Below are 24,341 nucleotides of genomic sequence, written 5' to 3' on the forward strand. Positions count from 1 at the left end.
GAAAAATAAATAAAAATCGTATTTTGTCCTCAATAGAAGAACAAAACTCATACAGGTTTGGAACAATATGAGAGTGAGTAAAATCATGACAGAAATTTCATTTAGGGTGAACTATCCCCACATAGAATTGTATTAAAGACAAAAAGCATACTTCTACTTTCAGTTTGCTTTAGACCATTTCACTTTCGGTATCTTTTTAGGAAATATCACTGTATTTAATTGATTTAGGAATGTTGGTTTCACACAAATTTGTACTTGGCACATGGTGCTACACTGAGCCTTGACTGAGATACTGCCTTATACTGCCACCCTCTGATCTACTGGATAGTTGCTGGATCTAATGGTTTTCTTTGTAATTTATGTGGTCTAACTGTTGCCGTTTTTTTTTTTTATAAACATAAAACAGATATATTTTTTAAGTAAATAGTAACATATCAAAACAGTCTTAAGAAATGTGTTGTCTTGTAGGTTATCAGTCTTCTCTGTTTTATATATAATAATAACAATAAATCTGAGTGGTTGCTGTTATTGTTATTATTATTACTGGTGTCGTTTCTAACAAATATATCCTAAAGTGCTGCGACAGGCGAGTCGTCTCCTATCTTCCCTTCTCATCATGGCTTCTTCCTCGCGCTATCTGCATGTTCCACGTCGGCTAAAGGAAGGTCGGCGCGTGTCGTCAGTTCCGCAAGGCATTTCGGCTGATTCGCCCGATAATACAAACAAGCCGCCGGACATAGTGGATTCGGTTGAACATGAGAAAAACCGCCTGCTTATGAATTAACATAAATTTAGCCTCCATGAATGCATGATTTTTTAATTTCTTCACTCTTTTGGAAGTGGCAGTATATAATTGCGCATGAACTGGGATAAAATATTCAGTGACAAATAGCTAATCCTATAATAGGAAACACACAGGTGAGATAACCATTTATGTTTAGTTTTTTTTATTTATGCAGTCTTTATCGCACTGAGCAGATGTTGATTTAGAATTCATGTAGTGCACTGTGGCTAAATAAATGGCGACAAAACATAATCTGTGGCTTTAGCTAGCGAGCTTGCTGATCAAGTGTGTCATATTTGTCTTGATGCATGAGAAAGGTCCTTTTAAATTAAAGGCCCTTGGGCGACATGGACGGTCATTTGAATGTTGGATGCTTGAGCCAGCCTGACACATTATAACGATGATGCTTTATGGGAAATAAAATGCATAACTGTCACGGATGAACGAGCCATAAGGGCGATGGTGGACGTTACGTTAATAAACTAATTTAAACGGGGTAGAAATCACATGCTTTAATTAAGTGGGGCGAAATTAAAGGTTGTTGTTTTTTTTCTTTCGAGTTTGTAAAGGTGAATAATGTCATAGTTAAATGACGCAAAAATGGTCGCCGTGCACCTGTCCCACCTGTTCGCCCAGGTAGCTGCTCCGTGGGATTTACACAGCGCGCATATCAACGACACGTTCACCGCTAGTTTAGACTTCTTAGGTGAACGTTTTTTTTTCACCTGCGTACATGTACTAACACATTTATCCTTTGAGCTCATAACTGCATGTTTTCAAGCCAATAACATTCGAGTGAATGCAGAATGCTTCACGAATTGAACTAGGTTAATGTTGCTGTTGTTGTTGTTTGTTTGTTTATTTTAAAGAAGCCTTACAGTCATTGCCAACAGTTGATTAAATAGAAATACAATTGTGTCGTTGTTTGTGAGGAAAATGAATACTGTAGATTTGAAAGCATGCATGTTTAAATAGAAGATGATAATTGTTTTGGTCCACTTGTGTTTTGCTGACAAATTGGTTGAGTGAACTCGCTCAAAACACACTTATTTATCCAATTAATAGCCACCTAATAATCGGATCTGAATGAATCCTTTTAGTGAACAGATTCAAAATATTTAAATCACTGGGATGGGATCAACATTTCTCATCACATGTCAAAACTTGTTTTCTTATAAACAGCCTCTTGTTATCATTCTGGTCCCTTGAGACTCTTTGGAAGACTCTTTATGAAGACACATTACCTCAGCCAGCTAGCTCCAGTCATGTTCCTTTCACTGAAGTGGTTGTCATAGATGCATCCTTGGTAAGATTGCAAGCTGCCTCTACAGATCCAGTGGAAAATTACAGGATAAAAGGCATTGATGCACCCTATCGTATTATTATGGCCGTTAAATAACAATCCTATCCTTGTAACGGTGTTGAGTATGTTTTGAAGTCTTGTAGGGCAACATAATTACACTTTAGTTGGGAAAAAAAAATCTTTCCAGCCACCCGCGCATGTTTCCAGAATGGCTATTCTGGAGGGTTTGCATACTGTATATGACAACAGGTTGCTAAAATGTAATCTAAATTGATGCCAGATGTCCTTCTGAATAAAAGCATTCCTAAAATGGATTGTGAGTGACATCCTCACAGCATCTTTCTCTAAGTGATGATAGAGCAAAGTATTCATAAGTAAAAAGTACTGCAAGGTGATACTGCAAGCCACAAATTGAAACATTGCTCTATGGCGTAAGGACTTTACCACAGTTTCGTTACGCTAAGTAAATGGTGCTTATTTTAATGCCTTTTAAAAAGGTCACATCATCCCACATCCCATGACCATGGTCCTGTCCCCTGCATTCCATTATTATTATTATAAAGGAGCATTTGCACTGGCTCACCGCCATCACCACTGCTCACTGAGTGCAAATTTATTAATGCCAGTTTGCCATTCCTGTGGTTTTCAGATAAGACCTGAACCATTAGCTTTTATCCAGCCTGAATTTCATGCTCTTGCACTCAGGAGAATTAAATGGCTCTTCTGGAAAGGCAGACTATGATGCCTCTGCTCAGATTGGCCCTTTGAGCACCGAGCCTCCCTCTCTGGAGCGCTTGTCTAAAGCTGAAGCTTAGACGAACTTGCATGAGTCACATGATTGTTACATAGCTCCCAGCATTCCTATATTTTCCTCTGCCCATTGAGGAGGCTGAGCCTGGGAGCTTTGTGAGAGCTAACAAAGAAAGTCTGCTTGAGAAGTTGCTCACTCATTGCTATGAAGCCCCTCCCACAGCTGTGGGAATGGGCTCTCAAAGAGTAACCAAAGCGAGTATCGGTGGAAATACCTAGAAACTTGAAAGGGTTTTTAACCGGGTTAATAAGTTTGAAGTGAAAGCTCTAGTCCTTGAACTCTATGGCAGTGACTGGGTTGGGCTCTGTCAGATCTTATTAGTGCGTTTCAGCAGTACATTCCTGAGTAAACTCTTTTCCATCTACAGCTTTCGGCAAATGTATGTGGAATATAGAAGGACTTATAGATTTTACAATTAAAGGGATATTTTCCCCCAAAATACAATGTGTTTCCACAAAATGATGTGTTAAGTAGAATGAAAGCAAGCCTTGTTTGTCATTCGCTGCGACCTTGTGAGCCTGTTATAATCTAGCATTTGTTGTCTGAAGTGAGGTCTGGTCTGCTTTGATAATTATCACCTGTGAATTTATGAATATATCATTCTGAGCAACCTTTTATAATACATTGAAGAGGTGGGTTTTTTTTATATTTTTTTTAATGTATATTAATAATTTCTTTCCTTATCTCACTCTCTCTTCCAGTCACACTCCAGTATGGCGGAAAGTATGATGAGTAAAGCAGCCACTATGGAGATTCCTATTAACAGTAATGGGGACTCTAGGAATCTGGCAGAAGATGACAGCCTGGAGCAGGTGAGTGATACATTAGATGCAGTTTACCTGAACTCACCATATTGGTTGAGGCTTTTTTTTTTTAAAGCCATATCAGATCAACAAATTTCAAAGCATCAAAATGTGGATGGTTGTGGTGTGGTTTTCATAGCTGGAGTTAGGTTTTCATCGAGTCTAAAATATAGCTGGCTGCCTTTGGTTAAGTTTTGTTGCAGGTTTCACAATATCAGCCATGAGAAAAGATATTGAGTTAGCAGGTGGTGCAAACATTGCAGTTTATGATTGTCCAGCTTTTTCTTGAGGACTATGAATCCATTAAAAATAAGGTAGTCAGGCACGTTTATAAGTAACCGTAATAAGGCTTTTAAGCAGTAGTAAGCTATCCATTGTAAAGAAAAGGTAGAGTGGAAATGTTGTCAGAAGACACACCTCTGTAAGACAACAAAACCGAGGCACTGGATCCGGGAGAAGACGTGTTAGGCAAACAGACAAGTAGTAATATTTGCTTGGAGGCTGAATCATTCCTATTAGGAAGTAAAGGTTCTTTGTTTTAGTTTGTTTTAGTTTTTTCCCCCTAACATTTTCATGTTATGTCCATTTTTGAAAGCTCATGTGGCTGATCATGTTCACCGTTGCAATAATGGCTCCGCTGAAGGCAGATGGTACTTTGGCGTTACACTGTGTCTTTAAATATATCAGACGCATTGAGCCAGAATGTGACAACAGACTTTCTAAATGTTCTTGTCTTTCTTTACCCAGAAAGTGGCATCAATTGTTTTTTCTTGTTTTTTTTTATCATACCTTTTGTTCACTGATGTTTGGATTGACAGGGATCTGTTAGTAACCCAATGTATGACTCATGATTAATAAAGAGGGCTTATTCATGGCATAATTAGGGCTGAAATTATACAGAATAGTGTAACTCCATGCATTCTTGTATTGTCAAGCCTGGAAGCCTGTCTTTATTGTAGGTGTGAATTGGCCGCAAAATATGGATTCCATTGTGCTTGACGGTTAACTTCATCATCACTGTTTTCAAGTCTGATTTTGTTTTACATTGTGCTTCATTTTTGGTTTGTTTATCATTCTTTTTGTCTTTTTGTCGTCATGTTTTCCCCCAATGTCTGTGCAGGCTGCAAAGATTCAGTGGAGCTTAAGAGAGAAGGTAGGGAGTCCCGCAGGCCTCAGGGTGAGAAGGGACACTGGGAAGGGTGGCAGAGTGTGTGTGTGTGCCTGCATGTGTATGTCTTTCCAGCAGATAACGATTTTAGTTCTCCCCATAACCTGGTCACAATGGACAGGATGTTTTTCAAATCACATGCATTATTATTTGGCCGGTGTCACTCCCTGTTAATCAGTGTTTGAGGTCAGAGACAAATCCAAATGAGACATTTTATTTGTTTGTTTTGAAAAACATCCTGTTTTGTCTCTCTGTGGTATTAATCCATGGTTAGCGACCTTTTAGTATCTATTAACATTTATTAACCTTTACAATTAATTTTGTTTTGTTATATAAATGGGGTATTGCATACAGTGCTTAACTGAATCCTTTTTTTTTTTTTTTTTTTACATCAAGTGTCTGTCTTTTCAGGTCAATTGTTATTGATAGACATATACTTGTACATCACATTGTAATTTGGACTTTTAAATGTATAATGATATGTTTAATTAAACTTTATTAAACTTTAGTCAGAGTTGAATTAATAATATATTTAAAACATTACAAAACAGCTGATCAAATCAATGCAGATTTGCAGACCTCCCATTAAAGACCCGTTTTATCAGCAGAAATTTTACAGATGTTTCAGATAACATGTAACACACTGGTGTGGGTTGTTGAGTTTTTATAGTCACTAATGTGACTTGTTCAGATAACAGACTGTTTCTTAGTGCTGCAAATACCTTGTAAGTTTTTAAAAACACATGGATTTTTCAGAGGGTTTGTTTTCACAGGAAATTAAATATTACATTTTTAATGTGATTTACATGCACATGATTCTTAATAATTCTGGGTCTAGCGTGATTCTACCACTAAAATGTTCTTTCTAACATTTGAAAACTTTTGCCAATGTTTTTGTTTGTAGAAGCTACAGGATTGGCTCCTTTCATGAAAAAAAAATGCCTAGGTTATAAATGTAATTTCTTAAGATCTCTTCCTCTAGTTTTTATTTATTTTTTTCTAAAACACATTTCTGTAGGACTTACAGCAGGTCATGGTGTCTGGGCCCAACCTAAATGAGACCAGCATTGTATCAGGTGGTTATGGAGGTACAACAGAAGGCATCATTCCGACCAGTTCCATTAAAGGTAAAATTAGGTTCTTCTAAAACCCAATTGCTACTGCACTGTGCAAACTTTTTATTTCTTTAATTTATTTTATTATTTTTTTTTTATTGAACAAAGAAATCTTTATATAACTACCGTAGTATAGTTTTAGATTCACTTGACCCCAATAAAAAATTTGAGTTTTGTTATTAGTGATATTTACCCTTTTGAAATTTGTTTTTCTAAATCAAATACATAATTATTTTCTAGATACACTTGGAATTGTACAATATGGTTTGCATAATTTGGGGTTACCACTCCTTTCTTTCTTGTGGTGCAATCCAGAAGAGACCCCAGGGCCTCCAGAGGTCACTATGTGTATAGGTATTCAATGAGTCATGCTTAATGGCTTTAAAGTTTGACATTAACCAGAGTGAAAAAGTCCACAGATCTGAAGAGACAAAACAGCTTCAGCTTTGTTTTATTTTTATCTCTCTGCAATGGAAAATTAGGCTAAATTCTGCAGTGTAACCCAGACAAAGTAACTGACTGCTTTTGATTTGATTTTAATTTAGTTACATGTGGCTAACAAAGCGACTTTTTGTCTGGACAGGATTTGTGATTGTAAGGTGACCACCCTGGCCCCCTAAATGTATTCACTTCTGATTCAGTGAGGACCTTCTGTCTCTGTCCCCCTTTCTCAGATCCCGCGGTCTGTTTTAACATGGACTTTTGGGGCATACTGTCTTTCCCAGAGTATGGGATGCTGTACTACAGGAATAAATTGAATCGCCTGGCTTTTCTTTTCTCTTTTAGCAGATTGGATTGTGCTACATTTTCTCTCTCTTCTTTCTGGCAGGGTCTAGGTTGCTTTTTTCACTTGCGGGAATTTTGTAATGAGGATTCTTTTGTCATTTACCATTAAAAAATATTTGTAAACTTTAAGCTGGCTTTAATCTTGCTGACTTTGCAGAGGAAATGTTTAGAAAAATCTGCAAAATGGCTGTGTAAAATATGTTTGGGGTAAATACAATACGTCTGATACACATACTACACATACTGTAACAATACTTTTTCTGATACTTCTAGTCACACTTTCTTTTTGTGTAGATGAATACTGATAGTTAAAAATAAATTACCAGACATATTGGGGTTTAAAATAAGTCATTTAATGTTAAGTGAACTGTATATTGTCTCACTGTGTTTGTCATGAGGGAGCAGATTTAACAAAAGTTGTATGCTTTCCTGTTTTCATTTCATCTCATTACATTATCACCGTCTCTCTCTCCCTTTCTCTTCCCTCCATCCTCCTGCTCTCCCTTCCCATTCACACACACATGCATGCTGACATTATACACTTCACTCATATGGTACAACCCATTCCATTGTAAAAAATCATTTCCCCAATTGCCTAAATAATTGTAATACTTCTTACATATCTACCACCTACTCCCTGTTCCCCATCACACTGTATACCCCCAATATCCCCTGCTATCCCTGGCCATGACCACCTCCAGACCTGCGAATGAAGTCTAGGGGTGTTAGCATTGCCCCAAGCCAGATTGCTGCCTGCCGAATAGCCCACCAATCAGAAGACATCCCCTGTATCCAAGGTATTCCAAAGAGTGCTGGATCATTTAAGGGCTCTTTGGCAACACATTCCCCCTACTCAGTAAAACACTTTCATTTATTCCCTCTCATCTCATCTGTTTCACATATAGCTGATGCACTTTCAGAGCTGTCTCTGATGCAGTTATACCAACAATAACTGCAAATGATGTGTAAATAATGTGGAGGTATAGACCATTGTACAGTGTATATGTAATTTGAAACTCACTGTAAGTATGTTCTGTGTATCAGGGTCCAACATGCATCACGGCAGTAGCAATTCCTCCATGACTGCAGAAGAGGCCACAAGAGGCGTTGCTGTGGAGAAATTTGACATTGTGAAGAAATGGGGCCTGAACACATATAAGGTTTATCAATTAACTGCTTGTCTGTTGTGATTATATGTCATGTGCTGTTAACCACTCCTATTCTAAAGCCATTTGTTTTTGTTTTCCGTCTCTCCCTTAGTGCACCAAACAGCTGATCTCGGAGAGGTTTGGCCGTGGCTCACGTACTGTGGATTTGGAGCTGGAGGCTCAGATCGAGGTTCTGCGGGAAACCAAACGGAAGTACGAGAATGTGCTGCAATTGGCGCGAGCGCTAACCAACCACTTTTACAGCATGGTGCAGACACAGCACGCCCTCGGAGACACATTTGCCGACCTCAGTCTTAAGTCTCCAGAACTTCGGGTGAGGCAGCGTGGCCAACTTGAGATTTATGACATTTGTTGTGATTGCCTGCTTTGAACATACACATGTATTTCATGCTGTTGAGGAATGTATAATTCAAACTGTCAGTGTTAAAATTAACTAGTTCTTACAAATGGGGAAGACTACATCACCAGGTGCTAAAAGGCAACAATTGTTTTTGGGTTTACATTAGCGTTTGTGTTTTATTATTCACACAACATCAGTAAAGAATGATTGTCTTAAAATGCTTAAAAATTAAGCGGATTGTTATCATGTACAGCTGAGCTTTAGTATTATTTATATACTATTATAGCATTTATTTAGTAATATTTTAGCTTTATATTTAAATTGGTGTTATTCATGCACAGGATGAGTTCGGTTATAATGCAGAAACACAGAAGTTGTTGTGCAAGAATGGAGAGACTCTGCTCGGTGCCATCAACTTCTTTGTGTCCAGCATCAACACAATGGTGAACAAAACAATGGAAGACACACTGATGACTATCAAGATGTATGAGAATGCCAGGTAAAAGCTACTCTTCTCTGTAGCCTTTAGTATAGTGGCCTTCATTAGTTTTGTTTACAAGGTGCTTGAAGTGTTCCACTTATCTGGAATATGAAGAGGCACTGTCAGGGCTGGAAATTCAAGCATTTGAATTGTGTTTAAGGGTTTTAATTAGCCTGTGATGCGACTGGACATTTGAGAGGGTCATTATACATTTCAGTTGTCTGGTTTAGTGTCGAATATAGCTGCATGTGCAGACGAGATGGTATTGAATGAACTCCGTGTGAAGCACCAACAGACATTGACAATGACTGGCCCTCTTACTCAGTCTTTAGAGTGAAAAGAGAAAAATTAGTAGCATATCCTCCATCACAGTTATTTATTTAGTGTATATATATGTATATGTATCAGAACTTTTAAGTTTCTATTCTCCTATATAAATATTTTCTTTAAATTATCTTATGATTGGAGTGAATACCTTCCATTCCTTCCTTTTATTTGTGTGTACTTGCTCTGCTTGTGAACCACTTTGGTGGCCATTCTTGTTGTTTTAATGTGCTATATAACATTTGACCCTGACCTTGATGCTTTGTGCTTTTATTTGATGCAATACTGGCTAACTTTAATGTCCGATTTCATCATAAAAAACTTTGGGCATCACATTGTATAAAAAATAATTTGATGTGGTGTTTTCTGATCTCCTTTAGGCTAGAGTTTGATGCGTACAGGGCAGATCTGGAAGAGTTGAACATGGGCCCACGGGACGCTGTTACTATGGCTCGTATCGAGGCTGCTCAGCAGCAGTACCAGATCCACAAGGACAAATATGAACGTCTCCGCAGTGATGTCAGCATCAAGCTCAAGTTCCTGGAAGAAAACAAGGTGCCCGACCACCTGCATAACTTCCTCCTGAAATCAATCAAGTAGCCTGTCATCTATTTATTGTCTCTTGACATGATTTGTGTATCCCTCTTTCACAGGTCAAGGTGATGCACAAGCAACTTCTCCTGTTCCATAATGCCATCTCTGCTTACTTTGCTGGAAACCAGCAACAGCTGGAACAGACCCTCAAGCAGTTCAACATTAAACTCAAACCACCAGGGGCTGACAAACCCTCTTGGCTGGAAGAACAGTGAAAGTGCCCGTTTACCCCTGGTTTCCTGTTATATGTCTTTAGCCACACAGAGCAACACAGTAGGACCAGCGTTCTGATGCTAGCAGAGACAGGGGCTCCAACAAAGCCTCCTTCACACTAACTCTCTCTATACTTCTCTTCCTTGATTCTTCTTCTCCTCCTCCTCAACCTGTTCTTGCTCTGAGACTGTTTTCAAGTGTCTGAATAGTCACCTCTAGTACAGTATGTAACCGGTCTTTAAGGCTTCAATCAAATGTCAAAGGTATCAGTTTCTTCATCCCTATAAATATCATTAAACCAACTGAAGCAATCTTTCTGATATATCCGTCAGAACAGCTTTGATCCAGATTTTGCTCAGTCTTACGCTCTATCTCTCGGTCAGTGACCACATCTTTAGGAACTTTTTCCTTTTGTTTTTCTGTGAAAAGCGTTTTATTTTGCTACTACTGTCTTTTTCTGTATTGTAGATTTGGTTTTGTAGTTAATGGGGGATGCAAATTATTCCTATCACAGAGCTTTCAGTGTCAGTGGTTCTAACAAAAAGTAATCTTATTTTGATAAAATTCCAATATAGTTTTATCTGATAGTGGAATTGCATCCTTGTACATTTGTATGTTTACTAGGCCATGGGAGCACCGAGTCTATCCTTATCCAGCTGTCTCTCTTAAAAACACTTGAAATACATGAAATACTACATTTAATATCATAAAACGATTTACTCATTTTAAGTTATTTAACCTTAAATTAATAATACTAAAAAATGTCATGGACTGAATTTCATCAGATGTAGGTACACAGTTTCCTGCACGTTTTAACAAAGTTCGGGAATATGAATCTAAAATCACTGTCTTTACTCGATATTGTTAATTTACTGCTTTGAATTTATGAAGCATGATTGTTTTCTCTAAGGGAGAGGAGTGTTTTTTTTTTTTTTTTTTGACAATTATAGCTTATTGTGTCCTATTATGTACCAATGCACAATGCCGTAGAATGTTTGAAGGTGTATGTTAATTTTTTAAGTTAATAATCATAAGTTAATCAAGGAAGTGTATGTATGAGTTGCATTTGATTGTTTAAAAATCGTCCAGTTATTGAGGCCCAATGTTATCTGCCTCTTTATCCACCAAAACGTGCACTAAAGTTTATGTATTGACCTGTGTTCTGTTAACATGAGCAAAGCCCTAATATTGTGCATTTAAATTGCAATTGGTTCTGATGCAATGTGGTAAATGCCTTTATTTGCCTTGGTCAATAAAAAGGCAATTTTCCCACTTAAATATTTATATACCCATTAATATCAACATTTGTTTCTGCCATATTAGTGCTGATGTGTTATTCCATTAACCCTCACAAGTTTAACAAAAATATAGTACAAAATCAAACATTTTGTAATAATATAAACATTTCAGAATATATATTTTTTTGTATGCATTTTTATTTGTGATCAGATCGTATAATCAGATTAGTCTTAATGGGTTTTCTGAAAATAACTACATAATGCTCATTAAAAAGCCTTCTTTTTTATATATAAATTAGATTAGTGTTTTGTTTTGTTTTCTTCAAAATACACATGGAAATGTTGGTTTTGCTTAAAACAGACTTATAGCAGTGATAGTGGGGTTACAGTGCAGACTGTCAGATTACAGTTTTATTTTTTATTTCATTATGTAAGACTGAAATAACGACTGATCTAATGTTCAGTACTTTTGAACATTGCACTAAATCTTTGTAAGCTTGAGATGAAGCAATACTGAAGATGTTTTTAAAAAGTGTATTTTCATGTATGCCTATATTGGCTGTTCCTTGTGTGTTTCTGCATGGCAGGTCTGATGAAATCAGTTGTACATTTCCATGCATTGGGATCCTGTTCAATGTATCAGCAAAACACTATATGGGTAGTAGAGCAGCAAAATGTTTTAAGGAAAATCAAAACAAAAGATTTCTTGTGAATGCTGCAGAATGCTTGAAATTTAATTTGAATGTCAATTGTCAACCATCGATGATCGTACAATGTTTTTTTTTTTTCTTTTCTTTTTTTAAATGCATTTAAGTTAAATTGCCTAAATTGATTTCGTTTTCAAGGACAGCATGGTAATCCTAGAAGATAAACTTTTTTTATACCAAGTATTTTTTTTTTTTTTTTTATGTCCTGGCACATTTGTTTGGCTGCGGAGATGGCAGTTTGTCTTATTATTTTCATCCTCAGAGCTGGAGAAAAGGGTTCCATCTTGAGCCCCAGAAACTGAACTGATTGATGAAGTTATGGAGATTTGTACCAAACTCAATGGGATTTTACATTAAGAACCTTCTGAACACTAATTATTCCCAGTAAATTTATATTTCTTTTTCAGATCAAATGCATCCGTTAAGTTTCTCTCTCTCTCTCTCTCTCTCTCTGTATTATTATTCTTGCTATTATTATTTTGATTTCTGTTAACAGAAGTTTTTGGCATTGAAATGCGAACTCCATTAGTAGTTTTAGAGCATAGCAGAATGCAAGGGTTATAAATATTAGCATATTTATTCAATCAATATTTTAGGCTGCTTTGTGGTATTGTAGTGTATGAGTGATTGTATATATGTAAAAAATAATTGAGACAGATTTTGAAACCCATGGTGTTAGCCTTTGCTCCTGGCTTTGACCAAACCTTTGACCAACAAATGTACAAGAACCCACCAGATAAAATTTGAAAGTTTGCAGAAATGGTCTTTGTGTCATTTGTACTTTGCTCATGTCCTGTTTGGCTTTTTGATTTACTTTGACCCTGTTGGTCTTTCAAATTTAACAAATTCCAACCATATGAACTAAAGTGAGGCCATGCAGAATTAATGCTGACCACTAGAGGGAAATGTTGATTATGAATATAGATGTCTCTTCAGTTTTAGGGCATGTGCTCCAGTAATCTAAATAAATATTTACACCACTAGATGATAAATGAAAGCTAATACAACACATTGTTAACCTTCACACAATTGATGTGAAATGTAAATGTAACATTGACTGGATAGATAAAGAATATTTTCCCTCAAATATAAAATGATTTCTAACAAAAACATTTAACTTTAAAACTTGGATTCAATTAAATTTGTATTTTGTATATGTTATAGCTTGATGAATAAAGCCGATAGAGGGCAATATATATATATTTTTTAAAATAAATACCGTTTTATAATTACAATGCCAAACGGCATTAACGTTACCTTTGACATTAATAAATCCGCGGCTTCTATCAGCGACGACCGTTGCAATTCAAACTGTATTTGCGCGACCTGTTTTAACCCAGCGTGCAGTAGTTTATTAATTTTTTCTTAAATTATGAAACTGTTATAATCTTCTTTCTGAATAACAAGATGCAACCTATTAATACAGCAAAGGTGAGAGTTGCGCGCGTGAGGGGGTGTGGCCACGCTAATCCATTAAAGTGCTCGTGCTGCCAAATCGATGGCGTTTGACATGCGGAGTGTGTGTTGATTTCCCCAGCAATGGACGTCAGTTAATTAATATATCATCAGCACTAAACCTGATATTATTTATTTACCGGTACGTACATCCAGAAAGTTCTTACATTTTCTGTCACTTTCTGTTGCTTTTCTCATAATTTCACGATAATCGGTGATGTTTGACTGTTTTACTGGCTAACTGCCTTGTCAAATATGTTGCCCATAATTTTACACAATTTCTGAGTTAACTTATTTGTTTACAAAAGAAATAATGTAGTGATGTCTATCACTGTATTTGTTTGATCGGCCTCTTTTGTAAACACGTGGAATTGCTGTAAATAAAGTCCTTTCGTAGTGTATTTTTATGCAAAATAATGATTTTATTAATATATATATATATATATATATATATATATATATATATAAGAAATTCCATAAATATTTATATGTAAATTAACTAAATTACCCAATTTGCAGGCTATATGTAATGATAGCCAAGAAAAAAGCATTACTTTAAATGTTGAAATTAAAATTAAGCAGCCGATAGAGTTTAAAAGTAGAGAGAGCAAAGTACATCTAATATGCAAAGTTGTCTTTATGCTTGATAAACGTAATTAAAAGGTGTGTTTGACTGCCTGTTGAAGTTCCTGTGCAAACTGGTCTTGTAAAATATTATCTGTCTTTGTGGTTTGCTCACACAGCTACCTTTTTTAAATAAGCATTTGCTCTTCCAGTGTAAGTGTTGTTATTGGAAATTCTTATGTTGTAGAAGTATGTTATTGATTGTAGAAATCTTGGATGCCTAAAGTAAATTTTTGTGTGATGTACTTTTAGAACTCTGGGTTAGTATGGCACATCATTTGCCTCTCACTGTTTTGTATTTTTATATGTGTACTTGATATTTCTATCAGATCCTTCCAGATTTGTGTCCTCCAATGGATGGAGCTCCAGTTGTAACCATGGCACTTCTACCTCCTCTGCCTCCTGACCCCTCTAGATGCTTTCAAAATGAGACCTTACCCTGCATACGTATTGCACAGCCCCCTCCCATGGGCCCTCCACCTCCTCCCCTTCCCCCTCCGCCACCGCCACTCCCACCCCCACCCCCACCTCTTTCACCTATGGGGGACCCCTTCACCCGGACTGTCCAGCAGCGCTCCAAAATGCGCAACTTCAACTGGGATGCCATCCCCAGGCACAGCGTGTTAGGGCAAGCGCAACGTGTGGACAGCCCAACGCAACCTCGAGAACTTTGAGCTGGACACTAAGCGAATGGAGGAGCTTTTTAGCCACAACGAGCACCACGGTTTGGTCCGTAAGGGTGGGACGGTCAGAAAAAGTGTGTGGGGACTTTCGCAAATCACTACAGAATCTGAGAATGTAAGTGTCTATAACTTCAGTATTGATTCTTTGATAAAGCTTTAGTATTAGACAAACGGTCTTCTGAGACCCATCAAAGTGTTTTCATTCTTGATTAATCCTCTTGTCCCCAAGGCCATTGTAGTAGTTTAAAAAAACATACTTTATACTGATGTATGAACTATGCAAAATTATCAAAGGTCTTGATGAACATTTTAAATGTCCTCAATTAAGACATTTATATTACTTCGGAGAGTTGCAGGTATTAAACATATATGAAATGACCTCACTAACATTTCACCTTAACATTTTTTTAAATGTATAATGAATGAAAGTTTAATTTTCAGAATTACTATTATTATTTTGCATGTGCAGAAATTTGTTTTCGGGACCTCAAATATCAAAAGGAAAAACAATATATTAACTGTTTTTATGCTATGTCATGTTGAAGTTATTTTTAGTTTATTTTTCTGTGACGTCATAGATATTTACCAATCCTCTCTGCATAATTTAAGTTCAGGAAGACACCTTTTCTTTTATATTTTACTGTTCTTGCACAAATCTAAGGTTGGCCAGATGATTTATTTGCTGGTCTGCACTACCTTTGCACATCTATTCAAGGAACTTGTAATGTTTGTGAGGAAGTCCAGACAGACATGTTTTACTCTTCATAACAATACCGTCACATCTTTTTGATTCCATTTCCGTCTTGTCGTATACTGTGAATTATGCGCGTTTTACTTCATGCTTCCTAGAATTAATTTTTAGTTGCTGTCACTGAATGTTATATAATGTATGCTATTTCGGTAGACTTTCCCAGCTTATGAAAAACTGACACTATATCGGTCTTTTTTAGGTATCAATTCTCAACTCTAAGAAAAGTATGAATATTGGGATTCTGCTAAAACAATTTAAAAGGTAAAGTAAAGGATCAAATTGACAGTTTTCATCAGTCTGCACTTTCTTATAAAAAAATATATATATATATATATATGTATGTGCCATGATCACCTGTTTTCTACTTCAAGTAGTTTTTTTTCTCGCCCTTATTGCTTGAGGTTGTAAGTTTCTGTAATGTTGGTAAATGACAAGAAAACCTGTAGCTTAAAAATCTGAATTGTTTTGAGCATCTCTAAGAAAATTACTCTGAACTATGTCCATTATAAGTAATATGTGTAACAAGCTTCTAAGAGTACACAAAGTAACCCAAGTAGGCCATTTAAAAACATCTGTCTCTCATCTGTTTACGATGCACTGTGCAGGCCAGCGAAGGACATTGTGGAGGCCGTCAGGAACGGTAACCTGTGCTTTGCTTCTGGGAAACTGAGGGAGCTTAGCAAGCTGTTGCCTGATGACATGGAGGTAAACCAGTTTCCTCTATATGACCTCAGCGTGCTGTGCTATTGCTCAGCGATGTGATCAGCTTTTTAATGCAGCTGTTGTATTGACATGTTCTAGACAAAGAAGCTGATATCATTCAATGGAGATCTGTCTCATCTAAACGAGGCTGACCGTTTCATGGTGATGCTGGTTCAAGTGCCAGGGTGCGTTTTCTTATGTCAAAGCATTTGATGGTCCAGCTTCAGTGATGTTTTGTTTAAATGTGCTCCACAGAATTTTCTCACATTGAAATGTTAAACAGCTGGTTGAAATATACTTTAGCTAAAAAGCTGCTAATAATTCTGTGTGTTTTATTTGTTTCCAGGTATAAAGTGAGGATAAAGAGCTTGCTCCTCAGAGAGGAGTTTTTTCCCTTTATTGAGGAGGTCAAACACGCCATTGCTGTCATGACAACCGCTGCTAATGGTACTTTTCATCTTTTTGTATAAAAATTTATACTAAGGAGTTTTTACTTATTTTCTTATTTGATTTAGTCACCTAAAAATTGTGCAACATCTGTAATATTTCTTTTTATGACCATGTTTCTTTGTTTTAAAATGTAATTAAAAATTAACTAATACATTTTCTGTCTGATCTCAGACTTTATATATGGTGCTATGTAATCTGTCAAATGTTTAAAAAAATTATATAATTTTATTAACATATACACTAGTGTTCAAACGTTTAGTCAGTATGATCTTTTTTTTGTCACATTTATCAATGCATTTACTGTCATTGTATGTAATATTTTCACTAAATAAGTTTTAATTTCTTTAAAAATATATATTTTTTAAATCATACGGACCACAAACTTTTCTTTGCCTACCAGAGTTGCTGGCATGTGATGACCTACATTCAATCATCAGACTGGTGCTGAAGGCTGGTAACTACATGAATGCTGTGAGTGTCACATGGTCTGTTTTGTTTGTTATTAATACACTGTTTCTCAGTGTGAACTAGCGCTGGAGCAGATAAATGACTCTGGCTGTATCTTGTTCAGGGTGGCTACGCAGGTAGTGCTATTGGCTTCAGGATGACATCATTGCTCAAACTCGTGGACACTAAAGCAAATAAACCTGGCATGAACCTAATGCACTATGTGTCCATGGTAAATGAAGATCGCTCTTTTATGAGTTTTTTATTTTTAGATGTTGAGTCATGAATATGTCACTATATGATTTTTGACACTGTGACTGTTTATTATTTTCTTTTATTATAGCAAGCCCAACAAACTGATGAAGTTTTGCTGCATTTCGCTGAACAGCTTCAACACATTGGGATTGCTGCAAGGTCTTTAAAAAGACATGTTTTGCATTGTTTAGGTGGTGAATTTAGGAGTAAAATTCTACTTTATTTATAAATTCAACATACATGTAGGATCCAAAAGCAGGAGGTGGAGGTGGACTTTCAAAAGGAGTTGGAGAAAATTAGGGAAGCGAAGATGGATGCCAGTAAACAGCCTGATCTACTACACCAGATGGAAGCATTTCTTCGTGTAAGAATAATTTGGTCTTTTCATGTTAACTTTCATTGAAATTCCAGTGTAATGTCAGGTGGCTTCTTTTGAAATGTCTTAGATCACCAGTGTTCAGGGAGTAATGTATGTCTGCTTCTGAACAGATGGCAGACATTCGGCTTGCGGATGTGGAGGCCTCTCTTCAGGAACTGGACAGCATCAGTACCTCTGTGGCGGAGTACTTCTGTGAAGACCCAGCCACCTTTAAACTAGAGGAGTGTTGCTCTATCTTTCATTCCTTCTGTGAGAGGTTTGAGAGAGCTACACAGGTAAAATGTCATGCCTTATAATGGAAAATTCCTTATGTGTGGTGTTACAGTTCAAATACTGTAGATATGATAGCCTAGGATGAAGTGAAATCAATTGCACATTTAACCTGATTTTCTCATGGTTTTATTCACATGCATTGCTTTTCACTGACAGTCGACTTATTGATGAAAATAAAAATTGTATAACAAGCTTTTTTAAAATTTAAATAAAATAAAACCTGTCAGGACAAAACAGTTAAAGGGGGGGTGAAAAGCTATTTCATGCATACTGAGTTTTTTACACTGTTAAAGAGTTGGATTCCCATGCTAAACATGGACAAAGTTTCAAAAATTAAGTTGTACGTTTGAAGGAGTATTTCTGTTCCAAAAATACTCCTTCCGGTTTGTCACAAGTTTCGTAAAGTTTTTTTCGAGTATGGGTCTGTGTGACGTTAGATGGAGCGGAATTTCCTTATATGGGTCCTGAGGGCACTTCTGCCGGAAGAGCACGCGCTCCCGTATAGCAGAGCACTGAGAGGCTGAGCACAGACATTCACTGATCAGAGCGAGAGACCAAAATGTCACCAAAGAAGTGTGTTTTTGGTTGCCAGGGCAAGACAACCCTGCACAGATTACCAAAAAAAAAAACGGCATTAAGGGACCAGTGGATGGAGTTTATTTTTACAGAGCATCAACGGAGTTGTGCAAGTGTTTTTGTTTGTTCCCTGCATTTCGAAGATGCTTGTTTTACAAACAAGGCCCAGTTTGAGGCCGGATTTGCACATCGTTTATTTCTTGAGGATAAAGCAGTCCCAATGAAAAAGGGTCACGATCGTGTGTTGGAACCGCATGCGGTGAGTAAAACTGCTTCAAATATCTCTGTGTTGTTAACTTAGCTATCGGCGCGTAAGCACATCAAGTAACCGACATGCGATGTTGGCATAAAACTGCACTTTCCACATGTACAGCTTAAAAAAAAAAAAAAAAAGAACGACATGAAGTGGAACTTAGTCATTTTCCAAAACCGCTAAACAAATATATACAGTTTCAATACATACCACATAGAGACGCTGTTGTAGTCATTGCTGCTGCTGCTCTTGTTAAATTTCAGCCTCTGGATCTGATTCTGGATCATAAATATACGCTGAATCTGACTGTTAGCCATGGTTTGTTTTGGATGATGGTTTTTTTCCTCACGGTAATGTCACAGCTTCCAAACTCTCTCAACGCAAAAGCCTACTGGCGCTCGTGATTCTTTAGCTGCGCCCACACGTCACGCCTCCAGCCGGTCGTGTTTTTCCGGGAAAAATCGGTACAGACTATCTTTCTCTTATGAATATAATAAAATTGGAGTTATGAAGGATGCAGTACTACTCTATAGGTACTCAAGATTAACAGGATATTGAGTGAAAACGAGCATTCACCCCACCTTTAAGTTGTGATGGAACCTTTTTTGTTGTGATCAGCATTAATGTTTGATGCAAAGTACATTTGCAGGCAAATCTTTGAGAGCAAATAAAGAAAATGATACATTTAAATACATGTGTAAATATTTGTATTAACATAAGATTCAACAACTGCGATATAAACTGAACAAGTTTTACAGACATGTGACAAACAGAAGTGGAATGGATATATATCGCCTTGGTTAAAGGACTCCATTTCTATGTATATGCAATTGAAAACGAACATAAAAATCATTATGTCATGTCACCCACACTCTCTCCTATGTCTACAGGAAAACCGTGATCGTGAAGCAGCTGAGACTCGCAAGCTGCAGCAGAAAGAAAGAGAAAAGCTGACCAGAACGACTAAACGCCAATCCACCGGTACATGCTCCAATCAGGATGTAACCAATGGAGGCTCCACTCTGGAATCTGTCCTGACCAGCTTTCTCAGCCAACGACTTTCTCGCAGGAGGCACGTTGGGGTAATACCTGTCACAGACAGCCCCATCAAGAACATCCGCCCTCAGGTTGAGGAGCATGAGGGCAGGGGGGATCTGGGCAGCCCTGTGGAGGAAACCGAGGAGAACTTTAAGATCTCAAAGGTGGAAGAACCAGATAACATCTGCCAGAAAGTGGAGCTTCCGCCCTGTACCGTTAATGATGTTCAGCGGGCAAGAGCCGCTTCCAAAAGAGGCCAGTGCATTTACGATGAACTGATTCCTGAAAGCAATGATCTTAAAGAGGTCATCACCTGTACCAACACCTCAGCTAAACATGAGATTGAAGATGGAGCAATGAATAAAGAAGATGAGGAGATTGGAGACCTGGATAAAGGAGAAACGAGAGAGGAGGACAATGAGAAAATTGAGGATGGAGCAATGGAGGAGATTGGAGACATGGATAAAGGAGAAACAAGTGAGGAGGAGGACAACGAGAAAATCAAGGATGGAGCAATGAATAAAGAAGTGGAGGAGATTGGAGACATGGATAAAGGAGAAACAAAGAGGAGGAGGACAACGAGAAAATCGAAGAAGCAGATAAAATGCCTGAGCTCTCCGGCAAGATCCTCCGCTTTCAGGATTGTGGCGTTGGCAGCCTGAACGTGACCGCTACACCTGATCGCTCCCGAGGCCATGCCTTGTACACCTCCACTCCTCGACAGAGGGATATAAAAGAGGTAGATCTTTCCTTGCAGAGTGGACTGGGAGGTCTAGGGTCACCGTGGACCATCCTCAGCCCTCGTGTCTCTCCCCGTAACACGCCCCACCGCAGACACACCTACTCCTTCTCCAGGGTGGACATCCTTGATGATGGAGTTTGGGCATTACCTGACACTCCTGTACGCGACAAGCCCTCGTTCTCCCATTATGCAGGAGTGGGGACTTCATCCTCATTACCAGACTGTCCCTCAAAGCGAACGCCATCACAGGGGACCGTTATAAGGTCTTCATCACTTAGCGACGAAAAAGAGTCTGCGCCTAACTTCAGACTGGGACAGATCTTTCAGAGGCGCACTGGACAGGAGCTTCCTCCAGAGAAGAGACCGGAAAGCTCAGGACTTGTATCTTTCTTCCGACGCTTCGGGGAAAGAAAAAGGGCAGGAACTGTTGGTTAAGATGGCTTGGCTTGTCCTAAAAGGATTTTACTTTGCCATAAAGGATATGATGAATGTAGACAAATGGAAACTTGTCTTGCAACACGCTTGATATCTTTTGTGTTCTTATGTAAATATATTATGGTAATGCTTGCTGATGCTAACAACTTAATATTTTATATGTTTTTAGTTCAGCGTTGTTATTTATAACAAGCTGCTTTAATTGGTTCACAACACTGAATTTCAGGGACTGACATATTTTTATTGTTCTTTGTCTTTTAAAGTCTTATTTTTATGTAATAAAGTGTGGATCCCACCTTTGAAGCATGTGTTATGCATGTCTTTTTATCCATGTCTAGAAATACAATATTGGCCCCAAGAAATTAGACACTGAAGTCTCCTTTAAGCCATTGCTGTGTTCTAAAGACAATGATGAGGTGTTTTTCAACAAAAGAGTGCTTCTTAAAGCAGCTTGTTCTCGACAAGAGGGCCTCAGCCAACTTCCAAGCAAGTATTTAATTATGTAACGTTATGAAAAAAAAAAATTGCAAATCAAAATCTAATTTGAAATGGTCCTTTTTCCGTTCAATAACTTTTTGAAGAACACATGAGTCTTTTTGGAATTAATCATGGTTCTTTTTATAATAATAAAAGTGAATTGTTAACAAGCAGCATTATCAGAATTATTAGCAGACATCTTTTTGAATATTGTGCTGGACAATGAAGAGCTTTAAATCAAAAAGGCTGAGAATCCTTGTATTAAAGAAATGTAGTAAAAATGCTCTTTTCAAGCTAAAAGTGTCACAGAAAGAGGTTTGTGTGGGTTTTAAATGCTAAAACAATAGACACAATGTTCAAAATTAAGACAAAAAGTATCTGGACTGCAACACTATTTGGTTAGCAATGACAGAGAAAGCAATAAGACGTTTCCACTGTAGCATGAGGGACTGCTAGATTATTGGTCAAACTAAAGATTATATGGCTGTCTGAACAGAATGGTGCTGATGATGTCACTATTCAGTCATGCATCTGTATATTGTGTGTGTGTCTTTCACTTCTACTACATTATTACTGCTGCAGTCTGAACGTAACAGCCTCTCTCTCTTTCTCTGCCATTGTTCATCAAGATAAAAGTGGAAATGAGGAGAATTTGCCATGTTGTCTAGGTGATGGTGTATGTTTACAGTACATGATCTCACTTGGCTGGTGTTTCAGTGATATAATACCCCCCCTGGAAAAAGCTGCAGAGCACAGACTCTTCTTTCATACAGTCCTCAGCACTGTCACAATGAATGCAGATTTTGTTCCTTTAAATTTTACCAAGTTCTGTTAATGTAGCATATATTTATAGACTGTTTAAGAACTTATTCATAAGTACAGTAAATATAATCGAATCCTATTTTCGTTTGTTTCATTACCCCACCATTCAAACACACAAATGGGATGATGATTGTCTTTGCAATGTGTTTTTATGTCACAAAATAATGCATCTTAAATGTGGAAAAGGCATGTTTAGTGTGCATGCATGTGTGTGAGAAAGAGAAAGAGAGAAAGGACAGTGGAAAAAAACAAGGAAGAAACCCGAGCTTTAGAGAAAGGAGGACAGGGTCACTTCATTCGGGACTCAGAACTCTCTTTGACTAAACTGCAGCCTGAACACTACAAACCTGTGATATTTCTGAGCCATCTGAAGTAAGTACACTATTTGCCAATTCTTTAATTTAAGATTAAAAAATGAGAGAAAAGTTTGCATCTTGTCTGACTACAGCAATCATTTACACTAGATTAGATTAAACATTACATTTAAGATTTTATTCAACATTTGAGTTTGTTAGTCAAGTGACAGTGACTTGTCCCGAAAACATGACTGCATTGTAAGGACCAGCCAGCAGTGTGTGTGCTTGCAGAACCTGATAAGTGAGACATGTTCCTGGGAAAACATCTTTGTTGTCCCTGGAACAACATTGTGATTAACCAATAAGATTTGAAGAACCAGTTTATAGATTTTGTGAAGTTTACGCTTAAAATCACTGTATGTTGCTTGTACATCAGTGTCATTCATCTATCATTTCCTCTGATTTTAGGGATTACTCATGGTTGGGTTAGGTTTAGGTGTAGGGATATGGTCAAGAATATATTTTTTGGAGTAAAATATTGTTCCAGGGTCAACAAAATATGTTGACCTAGTAACACATCTAACTCAGCAAAATCAGGACGTGCGTGTGTGCTAATTTGAAGTTATTTTAATATTTAAATATATTGATATTGTGACGGAATATAAACACAATTTTGACATGGCATCATATAAATGTCTCATAGTAAGCAAGTAAAGCTGTAGAACGAGTTATACAAGGAATAACACTGAATTGCATTTTGGTTAATAATTAATTGTACATAATTTCTTGTTTAGGTTTATGTGTTGTTTTAGTGTGATCAGTTGTTAGGCTTTTTCCACGCCAAGTAATTATTTGTGGTATCTAAAGTGACCAGGAGATGTCGCAATATTTTTGTAAATGATTTTGACTGTGTGCGGGAAACAGCGACGTCAACGTCTGTAACATAATGGACTTTTTTTCAAATCTTTTTTTTTTAAATTATTATTATTATTATTATGTGAGAATATACGATAAAATCTACGATATAAAAATAACAAAAAGTTAACTCCTATCAATATGTCACTATTTATACTCATGGAACTGCCTGTAAACCACTCACTTTAAAGCCTAGTGTGTTGTTGTTTCCTGTCTTAAGATTTATTTATTCACTTTAATTAGCCTATTTTTTGTCTTTCTTTATAGATTAGTTGGAATCATGCCCAACTTTAATTCAGCTTGATCACTGGAAACAGCAAAATGTTGTGGTAAGTTGGTTAACTCCATTATGTTGGTTTCTGTTTGAAATGAATCCTCTATATTATAAAATGTTGCATTTTGAATTGTGATTATCACAATGTGCTTTTCTCGATATGACTTCTGTTTGTGGCTCAGCATGAATTCATGGTCTAATAGACATGCATGGGAGGAAGCTGAGTAAGGTTTCAACTGATAGCAGGACAATGCTGGGCATTCAGTCCTTTCCGGGTCCATGCTTGCCGGAAAAGTGTGAAAATGGATGTGACCCTGTGAAGTCATTCACTGATTATTACACGAGTCATGAGTAATGCTGGATATTACCTGTATTTGACCTCTCACACAGTTAAAAACAGAGACATATAAACAATGGTGACCAAATAACTCTCATTCAATATCATTCAACCTTAAGCATCACAATAAATGGGTGTAGGATTTGAAAGAGATATTGAAAAATAATTACTTGCTTAGTGTTATACTCAACTAACACATTTTGCTGAGCAAGTAAAGTGCTACAAAGACTGTTATAGGTGAACTTTGTCCCTTAGTTGATTAAGACTGAGCTGTAAAATGTTTTTTTAATCCCTGTGGTTTATTCTCAGTTCAGTGCACTC

The 24,341-nt window shown here is 37.2% G+C and overlaps 3 protein-coding genes across 6 annotated transcripts in view; all 3 read left to right on the forward strand.

The window, feature by feature from the left end:
* The first annotated feature begins 705 nt into the window (after positions 1–705).
* arfip2b (ADP-ribosylation factor interacting protein 2b) lies at positions 706–12,589 on the forward strand. 4 transcript variants are annotated; one of them, XM_026273637.1, is made up of 10 exons: positions 706–918; positions 3,600–3,710; positions 4,822–4,878; positions 5,888–5,996; positions 7,472–7,567; positions 7,815–7,930; positions 8,031–8,252; positions 8,621–8,778; positions 9,465–9,639; positions 9,738–12,589. In XM_026273637.1, the coding sequence occupies exons 2-10, from the start codon at positions 3,612–3,614 to the stop codon at positions 9,891–9,893; spliced, it is 1,188 nt and encodes a 395-aa protein (XP_026129422.1). In that variant the 5' UTR covers positions 706–918; positions 3,600–3,611; the 3' UTR covers positions 9,894–12,589. The 4 variants fall into 4 exon arrangements, with proteins under 4 accessions (XP_026129422.1, XP_026129419.1, XP_026129420.1 ...); XM_026273634.1 differs by lacking the exon at positions 7,472–7,567; XM_026273635.1 differs by lacking the exon at positions 7,472–7,567 and having other exon boundaries at positions 4,822–4,854.
* A 682-nt stretch (positions 12,590–13,271) lies between these two features.
* On the forward strand, positions 13,272–21,194 carry LOC113109842 (FH2 domain-containing protein 1). The gene is given in 14 exon segments (XM_074559934.1): positions 13,272–13,433; positions 14,245–14,541; positions 14,543–14,713; positions 15,549–15,610; positions 15,955–16,054; positions 16,151–16,236; positions 16,398–16,498; positions 16,902–16,972; positions 17,073–17,180; positions 17,292–17,362; positions 17,450–17,567; positions 17,693–17,857; positions 19,575–20,115; positions 20,289–21,194. Coding segments are annotated over 13 exon segments (2,478 nt in total). The 5' UTR covers positions 13,272–13,433; positions 14,245–14,268; the 3' UTR covers positions 20,900–21,194.
* A 1,275-nt stretch (positions 21,195–22,469) lies between these two features.
* Positions 22,470–24,341, forward strand: part of LOC113109844 (tripartite motif-containing protein 3-like) — a 29,944-nt gene continuing 28,072 nt past the window's right edge. Inside the window, exons 1-2 of the mRNA XM_026273640.1 lie at positions 22,470–22,570; positions 23,677–23,738. The gene's annotated coding sequence lies outside the window, so the exon portion shown is untranslated. The remainder of the gene's footprint in view (positions 22,571–23,676; positions 23,739–24,341) is intronic.

The sequence above is a fragment of the Carassius auratus genome, chromosome 10 (genome assembly GCF_003368295.1).
Source record: "Carassius auratus strain Wakin chromosome 10, ASM336829v1, whole genome shotgun sequence".
NCBI lineage: Eukaryota > Metazoa > Chordata > Actinopteri > Cypriniformes > Cyprinidae > Carassius > Carassius auratus.

Excerpts from the sequence above, each read along its gene's own strand:
- arfip2b (XM_026273637.1), top strand. The coding sequence starts at position 3,612 with ATGGCGGAAAGTATGATGAGTAAAGCAGCCACTATGGAGATTCCTATT. Across the intron at positions 8,253-8,620 it reads TTAAGTCTCCAGAACTTCGG|GATGAGTTCGGTTATAATGC; the intron begins GTGAGGCAGCGT and ends ATTCATGCACAG. Across the intron at positions 9,640-9,737 it reads AGTTCCTGGAAGAAAACAAG|GTCAAGGTGATGCACAAGCA; the intron begins GTGCCCGACCAC and ends CCTCTTTCACAG.